The sequence below is a fragment of the Crassostrea angulata genome, chromosome 5 (assembly GCF_025612915.1).
Source record: "Crassostrea angulata isolate pt1a10 chromosome 5, ASM2561291v2, whole genome shotgun sequence".
Lineage (NCBI taxonomy): Eukaryota > Metazoa > Mollusca > Bivalvia > Ostreida > Ostreidae > Magallana > Magallana angulata.
The window spans coordinates 8,336,085-8,360,658 of NC_069115.1; the positions used below are offsets into that span (position 1 = coordinate 8,336,085).

At 32.8% G+C, this 24,574-nt stretch overlaps 1 protein-coding gene across 1 annotated transcript in view; it reads left to right on the plus strand.

Annotated features, from left to right (window-relative positions):
• LOC128184968 (protein mono-ADP-ribosyltransferase PARP4-like) overlaps window positions 1-23,354 on the plus strand; it is a 47,893-nt gene extending 24,539 nt beyond the window's left edge. Inside the window, 13 exon segments of the mRNA XM_052854628.1 lie at window positions 4,267-4,341; window positions 11,741-11,872; window positions 12,450-12,854; window positions 13,092-13,154; window positions 15,183-15,226; window positions 15,785-15,907; window positions 16,350-16,454; window positions 16,974-17,094; window positions 17,475-17,569; window positions 20,535-20,589; window positions 20,698-20,807; window positions 21,311-21,410; window positions 21,648-23,354. Of these exon segments, the coding sequence (XP_052710588.1) occupies window positions 4,267-4,341; window positions 11,741-11,872; window positions 12,450-12,854; window positions 13,092-13,154; window positions 15,183-15,226; window positions 15,785-15,907; window positions 16,350-16,454; window positions 16,974-17,094; window positions 17,475-17,569; window positions 20,535-20,589; window positions 20,698-20,807; window positions 21,311-21,410; window positions 21,648-21,964 (1,745 nt within the window). The 3' untranslated portion in view covers window positions 21,965-23,354.
• The last annotated feature ends 1,220 nt before the right edge of the window (window positions 23,355-24,574 follow it).

A 24,574-nucleotide genomic window follows, 5' to 3' on the forward strand; every position in this document is an offset into this window, starting at 1 on the left:
GTATGATCTTCTAGCTTCCAATGTAATGTAGAAAACAAATGTTTTCTTCCTTGAATATAAAGTACCACCGGTATTATATTCATGCATGATTAAGTTTTGCAACATAACTAAGGTACAATGACCCTCTGATCAGAAAAATATTTACTCTTCATTAATTACTTATATGTCAATCATTCTTTTATAAACTAAAATCATATTTATATATACATGTATATCCTATTTTGTCTAGCTTGTATAGCTATATATTAGGATCAGTTAAGTTTTCTTTGAAACTTAGATATTATCAGTAAAAGCAATAGTATTCACTTGTGTACAGAAGGCTGTCAGGTATAATCTTGTCTGATGTCTTTGAACATCAACGTTCCTTTCTTAATTGAAAATTCTTAAATCAATATCTATGACTTTCCTGGTATGTGGTATTTATTCAAAAATCAAAATGCTAATCTTTCATAACACATCCATTTTGATATATTAATACACTGTACAACCAAACTCTGCATGAATTAATTAGTTTTAAGAAAACTAATTTCAAAACTTGCTATCTTTTCTAAATTTGATAATTATATCTTCAATTTGAAATAGGTTAATATAAATGACCTATGTTAAGATTTTAACCTCTAGCTAGGTACTGTTTTCTCTTAAAGAATATGGAATTCATATTTCATTTTCCATAAATCTAATATATGTATCATTATAAACAATCTATTATTTACATATACATGTATATTCATGGAGTATATATAACTTTTCCCTATAAAGTGGGAACATTGTATGACATTAATTTTTTGTGTATTAACAATTTATGACAAGATATGAAATCTAATATCAAGTTCTTTGTAATGTCATTTTTTGGTCGTCAATATATCTATATTCATGTAATCACAATGAGACCAACAATTGAGAACTGTAAACAGGACTATTTTTGCCCCATGTTATTTTCTTAGATTGTAAACATTTTTGTCCCAATTAAAACTTGCCCAGACAAAGCTTTGTTTATAGAGAGACAAGGTAGGGGATTGTAATTCGCCTAGTCTTCATCAATACACCCACTGGCAAAGAGACAAAAAATAAAACAGGAACAAATGTGTTCCCTGTAATCGTTCTTGGAATTTATGAATGATCAGATATGTTATATTTATGGTAACATTATTTACATATATGCCAGCAGCTAAATATGAGTAAACATTTCTTCAATATTAAATATTGTACTATAATATCTTTGTCCATATGATCGAGTGATATGATTAAACACAATCACTATCTTGAAATAACTTATTATAATCAAATTTCATATTAAATGAAATAAGCGAAAGTATAAATCCTGTTAATTCATATATTCAATCAATATGACACAATTAGAAAATACAGAAAAAGAACTTTCTCAATCTTTTGCAAAAGAAATTCAATCATCTTTAATATTAAAAAGTTTTTCCCATCATTTTAATTTTCTGTTGCAGCTACTACATAGCCTTGTGTTTACACAATGTCTTAACACATATATCTGTAAAGTTAATATTTTCTAATCTATTCTGATTCAAATTCTGAATAATATGTACCAGAAACGTTCTAAAATCTGTTTTAAATTTGTAGTATCATATATACTAAACACCATTAGCAAGTAAATACATGCAACATTTGTCTTTTCATGAAGACTTCAGTTCTGATGATAAGTTCTGAAGAGATAATCAATAATTATTCACATATACTGGAAACCATTCCAATGCATCAACTAATACATATATGGTAAGTATATAATAAATGTATGAAAATCAGTTTGTTCTTTGCTTTTTCTCAATATGAACATTGTAAACATGGTGCTAGCTAGTGTATCGTAATTCCATATTAGAGTTACTCATGTAACCCATCTTTTATAAAGAGAATCTCAAAAAATAAAATTTCAGTGTCTCTAAATATATAATCAAACATAATCTCATGTTTCATATCGTATATTCAATACTCTATTCAATAACTTATAACTGTATATTGCCAATTTACCATTCAATTATATCTCTTCCATTGCAATATTCTATTACAAATGTACGTATTTTTACATTTAAAATCCTTATCACTGGATTTTTCCTTAAAGAGGAAGGTTGTAAAACAACTGATCTCCATTGACAATTTGTCTTGGTATAAAATTGCTTGACATATGGTAAAAGTTTAATTCACCAAATTCTTAAGATAGAAATAAAAGATGGTCACATATAGTCTCTTTCTTTAATATATACTGTATTCTTTCATTTCAATCTAATTGAGCATGTACCATACTTTGGTAATAAGTTTTGATGTTTCTTTTTATAACAACTAGGGTTATAGTGAACATTGTATTATTTCTGGATTTTCATTCTGACCACATTGATCCTCTTTCACTCTGAACCTTTTCTTTTGGTATTATATCTCAGGATTTCAGCAATGTATCAAACAACTTCATTTCTTTATATCATACAGTGTCATAACAATACTTATCAAGCCTTAGTTTCCATGAAGTCTTCATTTAAATTAGCTTAAAATAAATTCATGTATGGTGTCTGAAATCAAATCATCTAAGTCAATAAATGTTTGGTTCTTTGTTCCTCATATCATCCTCATTAATCATATAATGATGTGCAGGTTTATGACTTTTGTAATAATTATGGATGCAAAAAACAATTAAATAGTAAAACCATATTAATTATTTGACTGAATACATGTACATTAATTACCGGTACATGTACTTATTTTAAAAGTACTTTTCAAGTCAAGTATCCTGATGTTTGTTTGATTTCTCTCTATTACTAACTTAGACATATATATGGCTTTCATTCAAATTTTTAAATCAATACTGGTACTCATGTTTTCAACATTCACTGTCACTTCAAGTCAAACTTTATACCTCTTAACTCAAATTTTATATCTGAATAAAACTGCACAAACAATTGATACAATTCAAAACACTGCATGGATTGTCTTTTGCACCCATTACAAACAGTTATCAATTTAATTCTCTAATATTTTATGAATCAGTTCGTCTTTCAAAAAATTCATGATTCTCCAAGATTTTAAGCTTCTTTCTTCCAAACTTCACAACATGCACAACTTCGACTGTACAATGTAATATAAATAAATGTAATGTAGACAATCATCTTTTCTGTGACAATAACTTGAAAACACCATATATTATGTGTTATAGAAAACATACGTATACGTAAGCTTCTCATCCCAGAATTAAAACATTTCACAGCCAATGTATTGCTCTGAGAAGCAAAATAAATTCCTGTTCATTAGTGAAATTTCTTGTTTGGTCTTCTATGACACCAAATAATATTACTGATATCATCATCTGTACTTATTTCAACCATGTGCAAACTGATGCCTTAAATACTTCTTTTTTATCATGATCAATAAACCAACATTAATTTCATGTAATGTATTGCATCAGCCTGTTCTGATGTTCTAAATTGACATCTTCTTTCACCTACATGATTTAGTACAGTTGTATTATTAACCTGACTGTTATTTTGTTCAAACTTCAGACCTTTGGTCATTTTACTATGAGCATTACATTTTGTAAAATGTGGGTCGTAAACCAATTATCTCCAGTATCAGTCAGCAGTTAAGAGAAATTTCATCTCTTGTCTCATTTATATCCCTGATATTGAGATCAATAAAACCATAAGAAAAATCTGAACACAGCGTGTTCTAATTGTACTGTACTATTTAATATATACACAGCGTGTATATTATTCAACTTGCGGTGTAAAATCTTCTATATAGTCCAAGTTCTGAACACAACGTGTTTTATAAACTTACTATCAACCAATACACAACGTGTACTGTAAAACTTGCGGTAAAATATATTCACGACAAAATTCTGAACACAGCGTGTTCTTATCGTGCATTCAACAAATACACAACGTGTATTGTACAACTTGAGTTGTAAAACCACATGAACCATGTGTAAAACGAAAAGCACGGATTATCAATCCTTTCAAACCAAGACTTCGTCATTGGTAGATTTAATTCGTTTTCAAAGGCTTTACAAACCTTGCAACTAAGACCACGTCTTAGAAAATTTATTAACACCGCAATAACCATATAACCGACAAGGGCTCATGTCCCGATGTCGCCAGAAAAAATATGAGTGTTTATCACAATGGAAGCACTATTTATACGGTATGTGACGTCACTTCCAGGTAGGTTTTTAGCTTTTTTTGAAGGGCGATCCCGAGCATAATAGCCAGGAAATAATGCTACTTGATACTCCGATATGCCGAAGGCTGGATGAAAAGAATGATATGAATGTTGATATCACGTTACAAGGGAAGTTGCTGCCTTCAGAAGAAGGTGAAAAATCAACAAGAGGTTAGTATAGAGAAATATCTGAGTAACATTTTTAGCTCACCTGAGCTGAAAGCTCAAGTGAGCTATTCTGATCACATTTTGTCTGTCGTCCGTCTGTCCGTCCGTCTGTCCGTAAACTTTTCACATTTTCAACATCTTCTCAAGAACTACTTGGCCAATTTCAACCAAACTTGGCACAAATCATCCTTAGGCAAAGGGGATTCAAAGTTGTGAAAATTAAGGGTCACACCCGTTTTCAAGGGGAGATAATTAGAAATTAATGAAAAATTTCGAGAAATCTTTAAAAATCTTCTTCTCAGAAACTAAACAGCCAGGAAATCTGAAACTTGTGTGGAAGCATCCTCAGGTAGTGTAGATTCAAAGTTGTGAAAATCATGACCCCCAGGGGTAGGGTGGGGCCACAATGGGGGGTCGAAATTTTACATAGGAATATATAGAGTAAATCTTTAAAAATCTTCTTCTCAGAAACTAAACAGCCAGGAAATCTGAAACTTGTGTGGAAGCATCCTCAGGTAGTGTAGATTCAAAGTTGTGAAAATCATGACCCCCCAGGGGTAGGGTGGGGCCACAATGGGGGGTCGAAGTTTTACATAGGAATATATAGAGTAAATCTTTAAAAATCTTCTTCTCAGAAACTAATCAGCCAGGAAAGCTGAAACTTGTGTGGAAGCATCCTCAGGTAGTGTAGATTCAAAGTTGTGAAAATCATAACCCCTGGGGTTAGGTTGGGGCCACAATGGGGGGTCGAAGTTTTACATAGGAATATATAGAGTAAATCTTTAAAAACCTTCTTCTCAAAAAATAATCAGCCAGGAAAGCTGAAACTTGTGTGGAAGCATCCTCAGGTAGTGTAGATTCAAAGTTGTGAAAATCATGATCCCTGGGGGTAGGGTGAGGCCACATTGGGGGGGGGGGGGGTGTTAAAATTTTACATAGGAATATATAGAGTAAATCTTTAAAAATCTTCTTCTCAGAAACTAATCAGCCAGGAAAGCTGAAACTTGTGGGAAGTATCCTCAGGTAGTGTAGATTCAAAGTTGTGAAAATCATGATCCCTGGGGGTAGGGTGAGGCCACATTGGGGGGGGGGGTGTTAAAGTTTTACATAGGAATAAAGAGTAAATCTTTAAAAATCTTCTTCTCAGAAACTAATCAGCAAGATGATTCTTTTTAATTGTTAAGACTTTGGCTCCTGGACAATCCTTCGGCCTCACAAGAAGGTTCAGAGTTTGATGTAGCTAAATATCCCATATATAAACAATTGTAAAGGATCTTTTTGAGAACTGCAATACTCAACATGTGATATGACTATAAAATTGAAGCAGGCAGCTATTTTTTCATTAGAATCTTTTTGTATTACTGTTTTGGGTTAATTATTGCCTTTGATTTATTGATTCTTGAATATTTTAATTAATGCATCCGCTGTTAACCAATTAATGTGATGATTATTTTTATACAATAATAAATATTCAATGTATATAAGTTGTTCTGCATAAGTAGTTTTGGGTTAGGCTGGATTAGTTTGTTTATTTTTGATTTCCAATTTTTAGATACTATGAATTATTTTAGGCTGGCACATATATAGGGACAGTGTCTATTGCATTGCAACGAGTGACTGTTTGGGGTTAAACTTGAACAGGTACGGAGAGATTGAGGGTGTTGACATCCCTGCTCTTTCTAGTCTTCGTGTTTTTCTAACCAACGATACAGAATGTGCGGTCATTTCTGCCCTGTATCGCATTGATACAAGTGTGCGGTCATACCTGCTTGTATTGGTGGTGGTTGCGGCGGAGCACTAGTGTATGGTCATCCCTGCTGGTGTTCTGGCCTTTCTAGTGCAAGTGTGCGGCACTCCCTGCGTTAGGTTGAGCTGTTGGCGCAAGTGTGAGGTCATCCCTGCTTGCGTTATCTCTGCTTGCATTAACGTTGGTACCTGTTGAGTTGCGTAGGTGTGCGGTCATCCCTGCCTGCATAACGTCGAGTCCCTATATATGTGCAGGAGCGGTGATTAAAGTCTGCTCTTGTAAATATTTTCAGCAATCAGGGCTATCCGAGTTCCAAGGGGGAAAAATGGATTTTATTTATACAGGATCTACATGTATTAATGTACATTGTCCAGATTGTATTATGACTCCATTAAGCTGACTTTATCATACCTATTGTTCCTCAGGTGAGCGATGTGGCCCATGGGCCTCTTGTTTTACTTAATATTCAATCAAATTAGATTACAATAAAAAAAACTATTAATAAATATAGGTAAGATAGAGAAACCTCCGAGTAATTTAATTTCTGTCTGATTTAAACAACTTAATTTAAGGTACTACATGTCAATCATGAACTTTATAAGATTTATAACTCATTTAAATACACTACGGCTAATGCGGATTGCGTATTAAAGCAAGTCCTCGTGGTGTGAAATTGATCGCGGTTTAGCATAGGTAACTCAGGTAAAACCGCGCATCCTCGCGGTACAGCTTCTCACCTTGTCCACAACGTTGCGGCACTGTGAAACCAATCTCAGGTGAAAACTTTCTTGTTTTGAATGCGAGTTACCTCCCCCAATTTCTTCTCGTATGAGAAATATGATTGAGGGAATTAATGAATATTAATTCATATTCCTTTATTTTATAAATGGAGTTGACTGTTACAATAATTATTTATTATTATTAATTAAAAAAAAAAAGTTGGGGATACAAAAGGAACGTGTAATTATGCTAACACAGAACTTTGTATACTATTTTGTATACTAGCTGGTAAGCGTTACAAATTAAATCTTGGCACATTCATCGCTGATATTTATTGATTCATATTTCTTTATTTTATAAACGGATTTGATTGTTACAATTTATTATTATTATTATTCAAAAAAATTGAGGGAAATAAAAAAAACTTGCAATTATGCTAAATAAATTCAGAATTTTGTATACTATTTTGTATACTTCTTAGATTTACATATTAAATCTTGGCACATTCCTTGCAGGCAATTATCGGTTCTCAATTAATTAGATTAATTAACAAACATTTCATCAAAATATCTTATTTAACCTCGGGACTTCAGATCCTAATTGGCATTTCATTTACAGTCTTTCATAATTAATTCATAGTTTACCTTCAAAACATACCTTACACTTGGTAATTTCACTTAAATACCTTTAAAGAATTTGTTTAATGAAAAACAAAGTACATTGTAGATATAAAATGTTTTAAATTGCACTCGCTTAATACCGATGGACCCGATTCGATCCCGTGATCGACAGTGGTTGTGTGTGATAGGGAATGGTGGTGGCCCGCTTGGACACGTGGGTATTTTCGGCCAACGAAAGATATTAATATAATTTGTAGAACTTGTTTATCAATCATTGTAAATAAAAAAGGTTCAGTCAGTTTAAGAAAATGCTAATGTTAAAATCGTGTGTATTTAAAAACTGACTTTCCTATCCGATTTGGCAAAAGTATGATGTTCAATGGATCGCCCAATATTTTAGTTGGTCGTTCAACCAATCGGGATTTGAAAATATGAATGATCCTTTATTCTGGAAAATCCATCACATGTTAAAATTTCGCAGTGTCAGTTGACCAACAGAAGAAAGGGAATTGCGTAACATTACATATACAGTATGTGTATACAGAATTTGAGTGGTTGCCGTTAGGGTGGGTGACCTGCAGCAATAAGTGTGACTTTGGTGTCAGCTAAATAGAAATATATAGTCTGTTCTTACAAACAGCGAAATTTTCTTGATAGAATTATTTAATTTGAAATATGTGTAATATTTGTTTACAAAATACATCTATGAAATTACCTCATAATGATATACTTTACACTCGATTAAAATACATTTAACAAACAGACTATAACCAGGGTTAATAAGAAATGGAGATTGGAATTGAGAACACAGCTACAGTAAATTTTATATATACATCTAGTATTTGTTCTTTTAAAATGGGAAAAATGTGATTGTTCGAAGGAATGTAAACTTTAAATCATTATTGGAATCATATGAACATACGACTTGTGTTTGTGTGCAAAAGTAAAAAAAAAACTTCCTTACACGATGTGTGATACTGATACATTATTTATTCCTCGAGCCATGTTAAAATTAAGAAAGTTTTAATTTTCAAGTTTCTTAGAATTTTATATATATTGATCTTTGAGAGAACGAGAGAGAGAGAGAGAAGGTTTCTCAACATTCGATAAGATTTCTCAAGGCACGTGAACAGAGCACGGGTGCTAGCTGTCACAGACGGGAAGTGCTATGTAATAGTAATACACACCTGTAAACACTGTACTTGTCAGTGTATGAATTATGCATTATTTTGTGTTCGAATATAGACGGTCTACCTAAAGGGCTTGCGTTATTTATTGTCCCCTTCATGATTATAATAATGCATTATTGCATGCCATTCATCAAACTCCCTTTAAAATTTTACTTTTTTCTGAAAACGGCTACATGTATGAATACTTTACAGCTGCTTTACAGGTAACTCTTTTGGCTCGAACTATGATCGCGCGAAGTGAGTCTCCGGTCCAGTTTTTTCCCCCAATATAACTAAGCAAATTTACTCTCTTGATCTATCGAAACCCTTGATCCCTCGAAATTAAACTCCAGTCCCATTATTCATAATCTATTGTTTCTACTCTCGATACCTTGAAAAGGCTGTGTATATGCAAGCGTTACCTAATCTTAACACCTACTTGCAATGGTCATTTAATTGGATCAAGGGGTTAGATGCGGGACCCATAAAACACACTAGAGTAGAAATAATACACACTCTCAAAATCAATCACATGTGAAATCAAAACAAGCATAATTGATTGGATTTAATGGTGTAATAATTGTTTTAAGATCATGCTTTGATCATTGATAAGATGAATTTTTCTATGTTAAAAAATTGATTGATCCGCCTATCTCGACACAAAATATGCGTCAAAATTTACAGTATGATGTCACAGCGATCAGTCAGTTTATATTTATCGTTGTTGGACTTATTTGACTACAAAGTTGCACACATAGGTAATTTTTAATGTAGCTGAATGTTTTAGTTCCCATAACAATCGGAAATTATTTTATCTATTATTTAGCATTTTTGACGACTTGTTGTTTTGTATGATGTCATAGTTAAAATTTCCCATACTTTCTGGTCGGCGCAACCACAAATTAAAGTAAACCTTAACAGTGCTGCGTAATGGGAAAAACGTGCAAGTTGAGGCCTACGGTAGCGCCCTCATAATAGTACATCGCGTAATATTTGCCTTCTTAAAATTTGTGGCACTTTATTAACTCATCATATGCAAAAACAAACTTTAAAATATTACTAATTTTCAAGTACACGTATATATGCATGATTTGCGTAATACACTGCTATGTTTGGGACTCTTGTACGTTATTAACAAAATACATGTAGCAGTAGTTTCCTAGAAGTTTTTGTTGAAAACAATTCAAAAGAAAATAATGAATTTCTCTTCCAATAATGTCTAAATTCTAACAATAATTTAAGAACACAGCTTTTTTTTTCTTCTCGATTTAATCCCTGATACAGAACATACGAGGGTTGTCCAAAAAGTTCGTGGACACATGTAATTTCATTCTAAATAACGACGCTATATTTAGAAAAGTATTAAAATATTTTAATATAGACTATAATAATGCATGTGTATAAAAATCAGAACAATGTTCATTCTCATAATGTAGTTATCACTACAAAAACATTGCCTGTACAGGCCGCACGGCCCAGTCTGACGGTTACACGACGTTTTTATAACGTCGTACGTAGCGCGTTGGTTTCTGTCACTTTTCAACGTAGTCACCTTTGCACTGCAAACACTTCTCACACCTTCTTAGCCATGAATCGAACACATCCGAATACCATTTACTGTCGATTTTAGATACAATGGTTCGAGTAGCATATTTAAGTCCATCAGAATCCTCAAATCTTACTGACCTCTTAGCTGTGATTTGATGAAAGGAAAAATTGCAAAATCCATCGGAGCAAGATCCGGACTGTATGGCGGGTGTTAAAGAAGATCGAATCCTAGGAGTTCGATTTCCAGACACGTGGAAGCTGCCGTATGTGCAGGTGCATTATCTTGGTGTAGGATGATATTTCAAAGGTCTACAGCCATGGCAGGGCGTTTTTTCTTAATTGCCTTAACTAAGTCGCGGCGTAACACCTGTAATAAATAAAACCAATGTTTCGTTTGGTACACTGTATGTGGCTTTAGAATATGTGAATTTATTCATATATATAGTAATTAAATAAATCAAAATTAAGATTAGAATGTCCGGGTATTAAATTTATGAATTACGATATGCTAAATGTAGCGAAATGGAGGTTTGCTAACATCACTTATTGACGCGACTTCTCTTAACGTCAGACGTCTGTCCTTCATGACAATGTCATGAATGCGGGATTTCGTTATATATCGTCACAAAGCAAAGGCCTTCCACTTCTTTCAGCGTCTTTTAAATCGCAAACTCCATCCGAAAATCGTTTGTGCCACTTGTAGACTAGTGATCTTGATATGTGTCGATGCCTTTTTGTGTTCTCCATCATTTGTTTCGTTTGGATAGGTGTTTTCCCCGAGTCTACGCAGAATTTAATGATGGCGCGCTGTTCCATGCGATCCGCCGACGTCGCTTTTTCTGGCGTTTTCAAAGACATGTTCTTGCCATAAACTCCTTGAAATATCCTCTGCTCAATTAAAAACAGCTTTAAATGACGTATGAAAATGACGTTCACAATTCCGACTACGTCACAGTTGAATATTTTGACGTTTTTACCTGTATTAAAAATACTGTTAATATTCATATCTTAAAACTCAATCTCGAAGTTTGGACAATTTTGACAATGGGCCGTTCGTGCTTTTCGCGACACTTTAATACAGTAAAATTTAAGTTTAATTTTAATGAAAACATTCAAAACCACTTTAATCTGATTTGGAATTTTATGACAAATATTTTGGTATACAATATGCATATATAAACCCGTTTAAAATGACAAAAACGCGATTGTCCACGAACTTTTTGGACAGCCCTCGTACACCTGTTACGGTGTCTTACACCATCGCGGTATAATCATGGCCCCGCTATCACCGCAATGACAATACCGCGAAGGTGTATCAATAAAAGGATTAAAACACCATCACAGTGTCGCAGGAAAATACGGGATCCGTGTTGGCCGTAGTGTAGCTATAGGCTGGAGCAAGTAGCCTTATTGATCTGCGTTGGCTGTAGTGTAGCTATAGGCTGGAGCAAGTAGCCTTATTGATAGAAAAACAACACATTTTACAATTCCCTGCTTGTAAAATAAAATGTCAATACAATAACTTTACACTCGTAAATGTAAAGTTTCTATGAAGTGTTGATTCAAGATCCTATACATGTATCTGTTTCACCATGTAGGACCGGTGGTACAGGAAGGAGATATAGGAACAGATTCAGATTTGCCTCCACCACCACCACCACCACCACCACGACCAGATATTGATTATATGGGTGCACTTGCCAAAAAACTAGCCATGAGAAAACGGGGCAGTCAGTTTCACTTACATATACATTTACATCTTATGTACATATACTTTATATCAAAATATTGGATGTATCTATCAGACAAATACTATAAAATAATGTGTATGTATACATTGCAAAATGTATCTATGTTTATCCGCAATACTTATACTCTGGTATATGAATATGTGAAAGTTAAAAAAAAAAAGAACTTCAAAGTGAAAAATCAACAAGAGGTTAGTATAGAGAAATATCTGTATAACATTTTTTCTGACTCAATCAATTTAGATTACAATAAAAAACTATTAACATAAGTACGGTATGTAATTTAGAGAAACCTCTGAGTAATTTAGCTTAATTGTCTGATTTAAACAACTATAGGTACATGTCAATCATGAATTTTGATAAGATTTATTATTCATTTCAAAAGCTATAGGCTGGAGCAAGTAGCTTTATTGATTATAGCAAAACAACACATTTTGCAATGCCCTGCTTCTAAAATAAAATGTCAATACAATAACTTTACACTAAGTCTGGTAAATGTAAAGTATATACCTATGAAGTGTTGATTCAAGATCCTATACATGTGTCCTATACCATGTAGCATCTGTGATACAGGAAGGAGATTTAGGAGCAGATTCAGATTCAGATTTGCCCCCACCACCACCACCACTACCACGTGCACCACATATTTCACCACCACATACACCACCACCACAACAGCAACAACTAGTACCGACCCCACAACAACAAGGGCCACCAACACAACAACAAGGGCCACCACAACAACAAGCACCACCAAGTTCTACATGTTCAGTGGCCCCTACACCTACCCATAATGCCCAATCATCAAGTCCACAGAGAGAGAAAATACCAGGGAATTCTATTTCTAATAAAGAAATACATGACATATTTGTTTCATGGGGAATTTTATCAGCAAATCGTAGAATAAAAAGTCAATCAGCTACTCCAGTTCATCGTAGAACTCCATCATCAGGAAGAGTGAACAGTCAGTCTCTGATTTTACCACTTAATGTTGTTGAGTCATTCGTTAACAGCTTTGACAATTTTACAACTTAAGCAAGTCTTGGGGTTGCCCCTTTGTGAGGAAGTTTACTGGGGATAAATAGAAGTCTATCTCATTTACATATTATGTCCAGTTTTTGTTAAAATAGTTCAAGATTTTTGTTGTTTTAAAAGGTCCATGTTGTTGCTTTAATAGGTCCAATGTTTTTGTTAATTCCAGGTCCATTTATTCCCAAGTTCAGTGTGGGTTATAGGACTGGAAAGCTTGAACCTTCAAACACAGGTAAAACATGACTACTGATTACAGTGTTTTTTTTGCCCCTTGTAATTTTTGCCCCTGAAGTTCAACATTTGTTAACAGTTGCGCCCGGTCTCAAATTTGCCCACAGTTGTGGTTAAATAGAGATATTACAAGACGTTGGGATTCGCCCAGTCTTAAATTCACCAACTGGCAATTAAGGCGAAAGGGGCAAAAATATAATGGGGGCAAATGTCTCCCTGTTTACAGTAACATGATAACATACAGAAAAAAATTATTACCACTTCAAAAACTTTGATATTTTTTAGGAATCTGAATTGTGTTAAAAACATAAAATACATGTTGTTAATATTTATTATACATGTATACTTGAAAATCACACTGTCTTTTTATTCAGTCAACTGACCATTACCTTTAAGGATGACGTTTACTCAGAATGAAAAAAAAATCCACTGATGATAATGAAAAACCATCTATTGTGTGTTATAGACCTTTGCTTGTATTGTTATTTTTCACTTTCAGAAAAGTAGGTCAATGACCTACTTTTTGAGTTAATGGCCATTGAATATTTATTGAAAAATCAAGAAAAATCCGATAAAATTTTACACTACGATTGAGATTTTCTTAATTAAAAAAATATTACAAATAATTAAACACTTTAAAAAATAAGATACACTTTATGAATGGTAGTGGCACTAAATAAGTACACAACATTAAGATTTCAGCATAATTTTTTTTAATTTATTCAGTCCGAATTTCCTCTATCATTTTTCAAATCCCTTCCCATTTTTGATTCAATTTTACAAAAAATTGAATGATGATAATACAAAAACATTTATGGTATTGAACTACTTATATTGACCAAATTCTGTTGGCATAAAATTTATATGAGGTCAATGATCAAAATTTTGAGATATGGTGTCTTTTATCGTTTTTAAGCATTTTTCAATATTTTTATTATTCGTGCCATAAGATTATTTTTATGAATAAGTGAGGTAAAACTAACGGAAAATATGCAAAATTACTTACACTTAAATATAAAATCCTAACTTTTAATATTAGACTACTGCCAAAAAACTTTTAGCAGAAAACAAAATCTGCAAAATTTAGTCCGAATTTCCTCTGTTTGACAAAAAATCAACTTTTGTTTGAGTCTAATTTCATAATAAAGTAAAACTATTGAATGTTTTGTCAATAATAATTCATTTCATAAATACTTTTTGTGTTTAGAACAAATTTTACTCATTACATTGAACTTTATATTAATCGGAATTTGAGAACTCAAACCCTGAGTAAATAACACCCTTAATATGACATTTTCTTTTCAATAAAAAGTATAGGAGTCACATTTCAAAGTTGGGCGAATTGATTTTGAAAAGAAGTTTGGATTCTTAATTTTTGTTTTATACAAATTTTAGAGGAATCAAATAATGTTGAACCTAAAACTTGGTTTGCCCTTAAAGATCATAGTACACAATTCATACTAATTAAGTTAATTTTATTATTATACCATAAATGATTTATTCTGAAATATGCCACAAATGTTAATGCTTTTTATAAGCTCACCTGATTTGAAAGCTCAAGTGAGGGGTCAAAGTTTTACATAGAAATTTATAGAGTAAATCTTTAAAAATCTTCTTTTAAGAAACTAGTCAGCCAGGTGATTCGTTATAATTGTTAAGACTTTGGCCTCTGGACAATTTTTGGCCTCACAAGGGATTCAGAGTTTCATGTAGGTTTATATCCCAGATAAAAGCAACTGTTTAGGATCTTTTGGAGAATTGCAATACTCAACATGTGACTTGACTATAAAATCATCTTAGAAAAGGGACTTATGATTATAAACATAAGAATATCCAGGGGGAAAATGGATTTTATTTATACAGGATCTACATGAATTATTGTCCATGGGTAGATAGTTTGTATTAAGACTCCATTAAGCTGATTTTATCATACCTATTAGTCCTCAGGTGAGCAATGTGGCCCACAAGCCTCTTGTTTAAAATGTATATATATTCACTGTAAAATAATTCAAGTTCATGTTTTTTGAAGTGTTTCAGAGAATAAGTGATGAAAAAGTTTTGTCTACTGATGAGGTAAGGGATAATTCAATCAGGAAATTTTGTTAAAAAGGATGCACAGTATTATTTTATGTTTTATTAGTTCTAAGTTTTATTAACAAACATGTACTGTGGAATCATCATTGTTCGTGGGGAACCAATGTTCATGGCTTTCATGGGTAACCATTGCCCACGAATTTACATCCCCATGAACCTATACAGTCACAATCATTTGTTTAATATTCATTAGAATTATCCTGATTACTCTACCAACAAATTTACGTCCCCCAAAAACCAGGAAAAGTTTGGCTACCGACGAACATTGACCCCCATGAACAAAAATGATCCCACAGAATTCTTTTTAATAGAGTTTTACAATGTATCATAAATTGATGTGTTAATGATATTAAATGTCTTATGATTTAGGCAATGTAATATTATTGTGGGTTTTTTTTAAATATTCAACAGACACATCTAATATTTGCAATATGAATGACAAAACATTAATTTTATATAAAAGTCCCAAGTTTTTAGATCCTGGTTAAATTATTAAAATGATAATTGCACTTGACAGTTAATATTTTGATATTTCAGACAGATGGATTAACCCTTTGTTTGATTGATACAACACCTTTGGCTCTTGGCGTCGAAGATGTGGCTGGCAATTTTATTGTCATTATTCCACAAAATACCAGTATACCCTGTAGGAAAAACCAGGCATGATGTTTTCATTATTAGAATATTAAGTAATATTTTTTAGTGATTAATCTGCATAGGCTTTTTAGGAAATTTTATTAGGTTTAGGCAAGTAGCTATGTTGTAATTATTTAAAAACTCTGGATCTCACTGTATTAAATTTGACTTTCATTTTGAATCAGAATACAGATTTTGATTAGTTCAAACTTGTAAAGATTTCAGGCACTAGCTATTCTTTTAGGGGGGGGGTCATGATTTTGCAAAGTGAAAGTGTTGAAAGTTATTTTTTGCTTCACAAGTAAAATGTAAATTAAATCTTAAAGAATTTAAAACAGAATTTCTTTTGGCAAATCAACATCTCGTTTAAATTCATATGTTTGTACAGAGAAATTGTGATGATCATCATATTTAATAGTTCATAACCTCACAGTGCTTTCAGTACTTTGATAATTGCATTCTTCAGGCTTTCACATGTACTGATGCTGATCAGACTATGGCTGATATCCATGTATATGAGGGCTGTTATAAAGAGGCCAAAAAGAACAACTTCCTGGGACATCTTCAGATTGTAAGTAAAGTTTACTAGTGGTAAACTAGTGTGACTTGGTTGGCGATTATGTTTCTTTACTTCTTTAATAATATAATTAGTGTTAATAGGTTTTTTTGCCTCTATGAATTTGGAGGGGAAGTAGGAGAGGGGCTGGTTTCTTTATATGGACTTATATTAATAAATGATGCATCTAAGAAATCATTTTCTCCAAACATTTACATTCAGACGTATATATTAGAAAAAAAATACATGTATATTAAACATTATTATAATAAAAGGGTAACTTTACCGGAGATTATGATAAACGGGGAAGAGTTGATAAAGTATGGGGGGTCAGTGATGTAATTTGGCAAATGTGACCCTAAATAATTTGGCTGACTTAGCAGGTATGCAAAATACATATAGACTGTATGTCACAATGACTCAATCTGTCAGTAATTGAACATGAATCATCAATGATACATATATCTTGATTGATACAAAGAAGAACCTCAGTAATTGAACATGAATGATACATTTATCTTGACTGATACAAAGGAGAACCTTGGAGCCTCTTCTCCTGGAAGGTCCTGGGTCACCGTTACCATGGAAGTCGATGAAAACAATGTACTCATAGTGGCAGTCAAAGACAATCAATCAGGAACAGAACTCATATCAGGTCAGAAGATCTCTCAGTGAACCGGTAATTGGTCCACATTATGTTACCGTACATTATTATCCTTGCATGTTTGTTTTGTATGTAATATTAATTATTCCTAACAAAATTTGTCGCAGGTGTTTTTTGACACGTTATTCAGTCCCGTTTTTTTTTGTAAGTGCAACTCCTCTTGATTTTTGCACAGAATTTCCTAAAACTTTGTAAGGAATTGGGACATAATATGTAGATATGTATATTACATGTACAAGGAAATTTCAGTTCCATTATTTTTGCTGGGAATTTTCGCTCTTTAGGCCATTTATTGAATGTAGTTCATGTGTAATGAAAATTTTTTGAATAAAATTCCAGTGGTATATTACTTTATTTTTCCTTTTAAACAGTTACTATTGATAAAGAAAAGAGGAATTTGAGCAGGGAACAAGTAGAAAATATGGCTGAAAGTGCAGATACAGAGGATTACAAGTCTCTAATTATGGTACTGTTAAGCTTTAAGTCTGCTTTATGTAACTACTGTGGAATCATTACAATTTGTGGTGGCTCAATTTTCATGGTATTCGTGGGTAACCCTTGCCCACGTATTTACATCCTCAGTGAAATCTAATTATAAAAGGTTAAGATTACCTACTGAAACTGAAATCTGACTCATCCATGAAATTACATCCCTGGCCCATGAATAAAACAAAAAACCCACTTCAGGAAAATTAGCCCCCAAGAAATTAAATGATTCCACAGTTTATTACTGTGTGTCTGATTATTAGCTCACCTGAGCTAAAAGCTCAAATGAGCTAACCTGATCACATTTTGTCTGTCGTCCGTCTGTCTGTCTGTCTGTAAACTTTTCACATTTTCAACATCTTCTCAAGAACCACTGGGCCAATTTCAACCCAACTTTGCATAAAGCATCCTTAGCCTAAAGGGATTCAAAGTTGTGAAAATTAAGGACCATGCCTTTTTTTGCAAAGGGAGATAATTAGGAATTTATGAAAAATTTGAGAAATTTTCAAAAATCTTCTCACGAACCATTAGACCAGGAAGGCTGAAACTTGTGTGGAAGCATTCTCAGGTAGTGTAGATTCAACGTTGTGAAAATCATGATTCCCTGGGGTAGAGTGAGGCCACAATGGGGGGGGGGGGGGGGTCAAAGTTTAACAAAGGAATATATAGAGTAAATCTTTAAAAATCTTCTCAGAAACTAATCAGCCAGGAAATCTGAAACTTGTGTGGAAGCATCCTCAGGTAGTGTAGATTCAAAGTTCTGAAAATCATGATCCCTGGGGGTTGGGTGGGGCCACATGGGGGGGGGGGGGGTGTTAAAGTTTTACATAGGAACATATAGAGTAAATCTTTAAAAATCTTCTTCTCAAAAACTAATCAGCCAGGAAAGCTGAAACTTGTGTGGAAGCATCCTCAGGTAGTGTAGTTCTGAAAATAATGACACCCCGGGTAGTAGGGTGGGGCCACAATGGATGGGGGGGGGTCAAAGTTTTACATAGGAATATATAGAGTAAATCTTTAAAAATCTTCTTCTCAGAAACTAATCAGCCAGATGATTCTTTATGATTGTTAAGATTTTGGCCCCAGGACAATTCTTCGGCCTCACAAGAAGGTTCAGAGTTTGATGTACCGTATTTTTCGGGGCATAGGCCGGTATTTTTTTCCACCGATGAGCGAGCCCCGGCCTATCCCCCGGGATCGGCTATTCTTAGACTCAAAGTTAAAAAAATTGAACAGTAAAATATAAAATCCACTGTTTTTATCCGTTGTACTGTTGTAGCTATTTATTATGAGGGTTGTTTTTTTTTCATCCGTTTGAACTATTGTTCGATAGTTGTCCAGTTGATAATTTTTGTAATGACATCGTGAGTAATAAAATTTACAGTACTGTACAAGGTATTTCTTTACAATCCCAATCAAAAGATTTTTTTTCCCACGTTCGTGTATGAACCCTGGAAACTGTTATTGCGTAGTAAAAAAGAAAACGAAACCGGGTAGAATGTAATATGACGGAATTTTGGCGAATTCTTCATGTCTGCGTTCATAGGAATCACTGGTCTTGGGTGTAGAATAAATCAAATGCTATGTGTTTTTACAGTTAATTTTCTGTTGGATGAAATAACGGTATTCTGGTGTCGTGTGTATATACAAAGGTGTGAAACCCGTGACTAAAACACAGCCTGGGGGCACGTAGCCTAGTGTACACAGTTACACTTCATTGCATTAACTGTGTTTTTAACATTACAACTTCTCTGCATAACGACAAGTCACTATATAATTAATTAATGGAAAGAACACAAATTAAATATTTTATGTTTGGTATTTCGTTTTCTCATTCATAGCGATTACGGGGGATAACTCTATTTGAATATGAAACCACGTGTTGAGCTAATGGACGCCATACCCCGTATTTACAAGTAGCTTTCAAAGTATAACTTGATTAAATGAGATTTAGCAATAAGGTATTAATAAAATATAAAAGGTTTGGTAAAATATTATATTTAGTTCTACCAGACAGAACCACGGAGGTTGGTGTTGCAATTATATTTACACTATGTAAAATTACGATGCACAACGATACACCGACGAATACAGAAGAGACCAAACAGCCACAAAACACAGATTAATTTTTAAAAATTGCTTGAAATATATATGTTAAGCAAATTTAATAACTTTAATTACTCTTTTGACTTTCTACATCGATATTCTGAAAGTATATACTTAATACGGTGACTTTCTTTATCAGCGGTCATACTTTCACTATAGTAATCATCGATTGAAAACCGGCTTATCCCCCAATTAGGCTAGTCTAAGGATTTTTCTTGAATTTTGTCTAAAAATTAGCAATTCGGCCTATGCCCCACATCGACATATGCCCCAAAAAATACGGTAGGTTTATATCCCATATATATAAACAATTGTTAAGGATCTTTTTGAGAACTGCAATACTCAACATGTGATATGACTATAAAATCACCCTGTTAGAAAAGGGACTAATGATTATAAACATAAGAATATCCAGGGGGGAAAATTGATTTTATTTATACAGGATCTACATGTATTATTGTACATTGTCCAGATAGTTTGTATTATGACTCCATTAAGCTGATTGTATCATACCTATTGTTCCTCAGGTGAGCGATGTGGCCCATGGGCCTCTTGTTTAAACCATGATCTACTTGTTGATTATTTAGTGCTTACTTGACCATTGTAAAAAAACAATATGGCATTGCGGAAGTAACATCTGGTACTGATTCTTTGCTGTTGGAGGCTTTTTAAATTACAAAAAAATGACAGACGCAAATTAAATAAAGTTGACCATAAATCATTTTATTAACCAAGTTTTTTTTCAAACACAGTGTGATTAAAATATATCTGTTAGGTTGTGAATTGTATTAACACCTCTAAATACATTAATATTGTGGTTTTTGCTCATTTTTATGTAGACTTCAGGGATGAGATCCAAACTACCTTCCTTACCTAGTGGACTGACAGAAAAAAGTAACTTTACAACCTAAACAATTACTTCTTTATTCACATATATTCTGAATTATTGATATGAATCAATTTATTTGTCTATTGATGTTTATTTCTGTCTTGCATTGGCAGCACTGGATGACATCAACAGCTATGGTATAGGGACGTCAGTCAGTAACATCAGGAAGAGGTCCCCCAACCTCAGCCTCTCCTCTCTTAGATCCATGTTCAGTATCCAACAGGTAGCCTTCTCTCTCTTCCACTCCTTGGCCAAGTATATTTTAAGCAATAATATTTTATCTATTTAAAAGTACAATATCTACAATTTAAAGCTTAAAAATTATTTTTCCCATGTCACATAGGATTGATCCTATGACACTTGTGATTTTTCCTATGTGACATAAGATTGTACACATGTGACATAAATTTGTACCCCTGTGACATTAGATTGTAATCACGTGACAGAGGATTGTACCCATGTGACATAGGAATGTATCCTTAGCACAATTGTTCCTATGTCACATAGATTTGTTTCGAAATCACATAGAATTGTTCCCATGTCACATAGGATGTGTTTACATGTGTTCCCATGTCACATAGAATTGTTCCACTACCATTGTCCACTAAAGGATGGTTACCATGTCAAATGTCTTTTATTTTGACACCTATCACCTCCCTTGTTTATACATTTAACTATTTAATGTAAAAATGCCATTTAACAAGTTATTAAAATTATTTTTAACAGAACTGTTTATGGAAGCTTGATGAGAGTTTAGACGAGATGTTTGGAATTGACAGCAAAAAATGCAAGGACATCCTTCAGAAAGCTGGCCTATCTTCACTAGGTAATCAAATTGAGTTTGACTTAATTCATCCAATCAATGAATATTTTGTAAACAAAATTAATAGACTAAGTGTATACAGTAAACTTCATCATTTATCCATGCAGTAATATGTGGACATCCTTAACTTGTTAGGTTTATACAGTTATACATTTGAACACTTAACGTTAGACTGCCATATTTGATAAATCAGAACCTCATAAAATTTTATTTTATATTATTATCTTTTTTTTTCTCCAGGTAAACAAGTAACATCAGAGGTGTTTGACATCCTCTCCTCTGCTATAGCCCTGCTCCTCATATACAAAACAATTGTCCCAGAGTTATTCCCTCTTAATTTTTCTAACCCAAACACCATGGAAACAGCTTACACAATGGTGAAAGAGAGGTTAGAGGGAATGAGCAGTGAGAATGCATCACTGGTGTAATCACTGAGGAGTTCTGTAGCGGTATACATGGCCAAGAGGCAGAAGTACAACTGGGTCTGCAGCATGCTGGAATTAGGTCACTCTTGGGAGGTAGTGGCCAGTAAGATGCTTGGGTATACATCCTCATAAAGAAACAGGGGGCCTTTATGTTGGCTAGGGTTACACATCCTCTCTAAGAGATTAAAGATATGATGTTATCAGTCAGTTCATAAGTACAACAAGATTATGAGATGGATTATTTTCATCTCTGTGTTAAAGTTTCTAGTATACAATGTGTTGTAATATTGAACAATGCAATTATGTGCATATGTCATTCATTTCTTGGCATAATATTATTTGTGGATTTACAAAATCTTCATTGTCGGACTTAATTGCAATGAGTGCAATAATTATTGAATTTAAATTTCTTTGTTATATTGTTAATACTTGTATTCAAACAGCTAAAATATTCTAATTTTTGTATAATATCATATAATTGTTTTTTACAGATGATATATTGGTGATAAAAATATGTGCTTTATTTCAATAAAACAAATTGATGGATATTTATAACTAGATGACTGTACTTGGATAAGAGCACCTTTTCCATAAAACAGGTATTTGTCGTGTGTCTTGATTAGTTTTTGTATGGAAAACTACATATATGTAGTTTTGACAAAGTTTTGATGTTATATTTTTTTATGTGAGTTACACAATCTTTTACGTTAATGATAGGAATCTTGGAACGTTGATAAGCATGCATTTATTGTAAACGCACCTGACCAGAATCTTAACATGAATATTAACCTTTAATTGATTTGATTATTTTTTATTAACTGTTTATTTTGTTTAATAATTTAACGTTTTATCCGGTGTACAATGTATGTGAACTTTACAAATAAACATCTGTTTATTAGGTATATGTCAATAAATCAACTCTTATTATTATATATATTTTTTTAATTTATATGGATTATTTAACTTGTTATTAAGATTAATTTTTTTATCTTATAAAATATTGAAAAATTAACTATAATTTTGGCAATGATGAAATATTCCTGTTTATTTTTTAAAAAATTTGCAAAGTTATATATTATTCAAGTTAATGTTTAAAATTTCATTTGTATTTAATGTTAATGAATTTATCAAACTGTTTATCAAAATGATGTTAGTTTTTTTTTTGGTTTTTTTTTATGTATTTAGTGGTTAATATCCTAATTTTAAGTAATTTTACATCATAGTTATTAAGTGTACTGAAAACACTACATAGGAACTTCAGTCTTCATTTTTGTGCATCAACTGTGTACATGTGCACAAAAAATTGCTCATACTTAAGAATCTCATAGAGTAGTGTACTTCTTACAAGTACATTTTTTATTTCCCTTTTTTATTGCTTTTTTTTTTCGATTTTTTATGTTTTGCTTTGTTAAAAATGAATAATATTTTTTTTATATTTATATTTTTATACTGCCTTAATCTGTGATAATTGTTTAATTTATTATAATATTGAACGTTTTAAAATAAAGCTGCTTGAATTGTTTGTGCTTTGTTTTCTTATAGTTTAATTATTATATAGAATGATATTCTATTGGCACGCACGGATTGGATGTGAGAACAGTACCAATCAGACCCAACCTAACAGAAAGTACACCCAAACTAAACCCTGTGTTTACTTTTGGGATTTACTGTGGGTTTACAAGAGTAGACCAAGAGTAAATCAAAGATATTTTTTAATTAGTCATGTGTATTTGATACTTAATTTTTAGTACATATTAGTACATATTCAAATACCGGTATTTTGTCTGCATGAAGTACCTATACAAGACCGATACATTCATATAAACTATATTGCTAACAAAGTAACTCTTACGGTGCGCAAAACAGCCAATTAAATAACCTAATTCGTCTTGATTAATAGAGAAAACAATAAGTGGAAATTATGAGCTGCTAGTTGAATAGAAATAAAGTTCATGTTATCGTGAATGCTTGTTGCTAGGTGAATAATTTCTGAGGTTAAGAAATGATGGTTTTTTTTTTATCTCAACGCCAATCAGAGGTTATCTTACAGAATGCACAAAAACTTGTACTTTATTCCTTAAGAAACTGAAACTAAAAGTGTTTATGATTATTTAAGCCAGAAATGTACCAATATATCTTTAAACTATTGCACTCTGATGAGAGCTGTTCTTACTCCTACTTTTGTTTCTGTTTTACTTGGAATTTTCTAATTTCTATAGCCGGAAAGGAAAGGAAAGGATCCGACCGCAAATTCAAACAATTATATTGACCATGCAGTGAATTCTTTGTTCTGTAATCATTTACAGGGAGTGGAGTATGACACAAGACGAGTTGTCTTGTAAAAAACTCTTGTTGCACATTAATGTGATCAAGATTTCAACCAAACTTGGCACAAAGCATCACTAGGTGAAGGGGATTCAACTTTGTTCAAATGAAGGGCCACACCCTCTTTCAAGGGGAGATAATTAAGATATATTGAAAATTTGTTGGTATTTTTCAAAATTTTCTCAAAAACTATAAGGATAGAAAAGTTGTAACTTGTATTGAAGCATCCTCAGGAAGTGTAGATTCAAGTTATATCAAATTATGGTCCCCGGGGGTAGGGTGGGACCACAATTGGGGGATGGATTTTTACATAAGAATGTATAGAGAAATTAAATCTTTAAAAATCTTCTCAAAAGTATAATTTGGACAGAAAAGCTTAAACTTGTGTGGAGGCATCCTCAGGTAGTGTAGATTCAA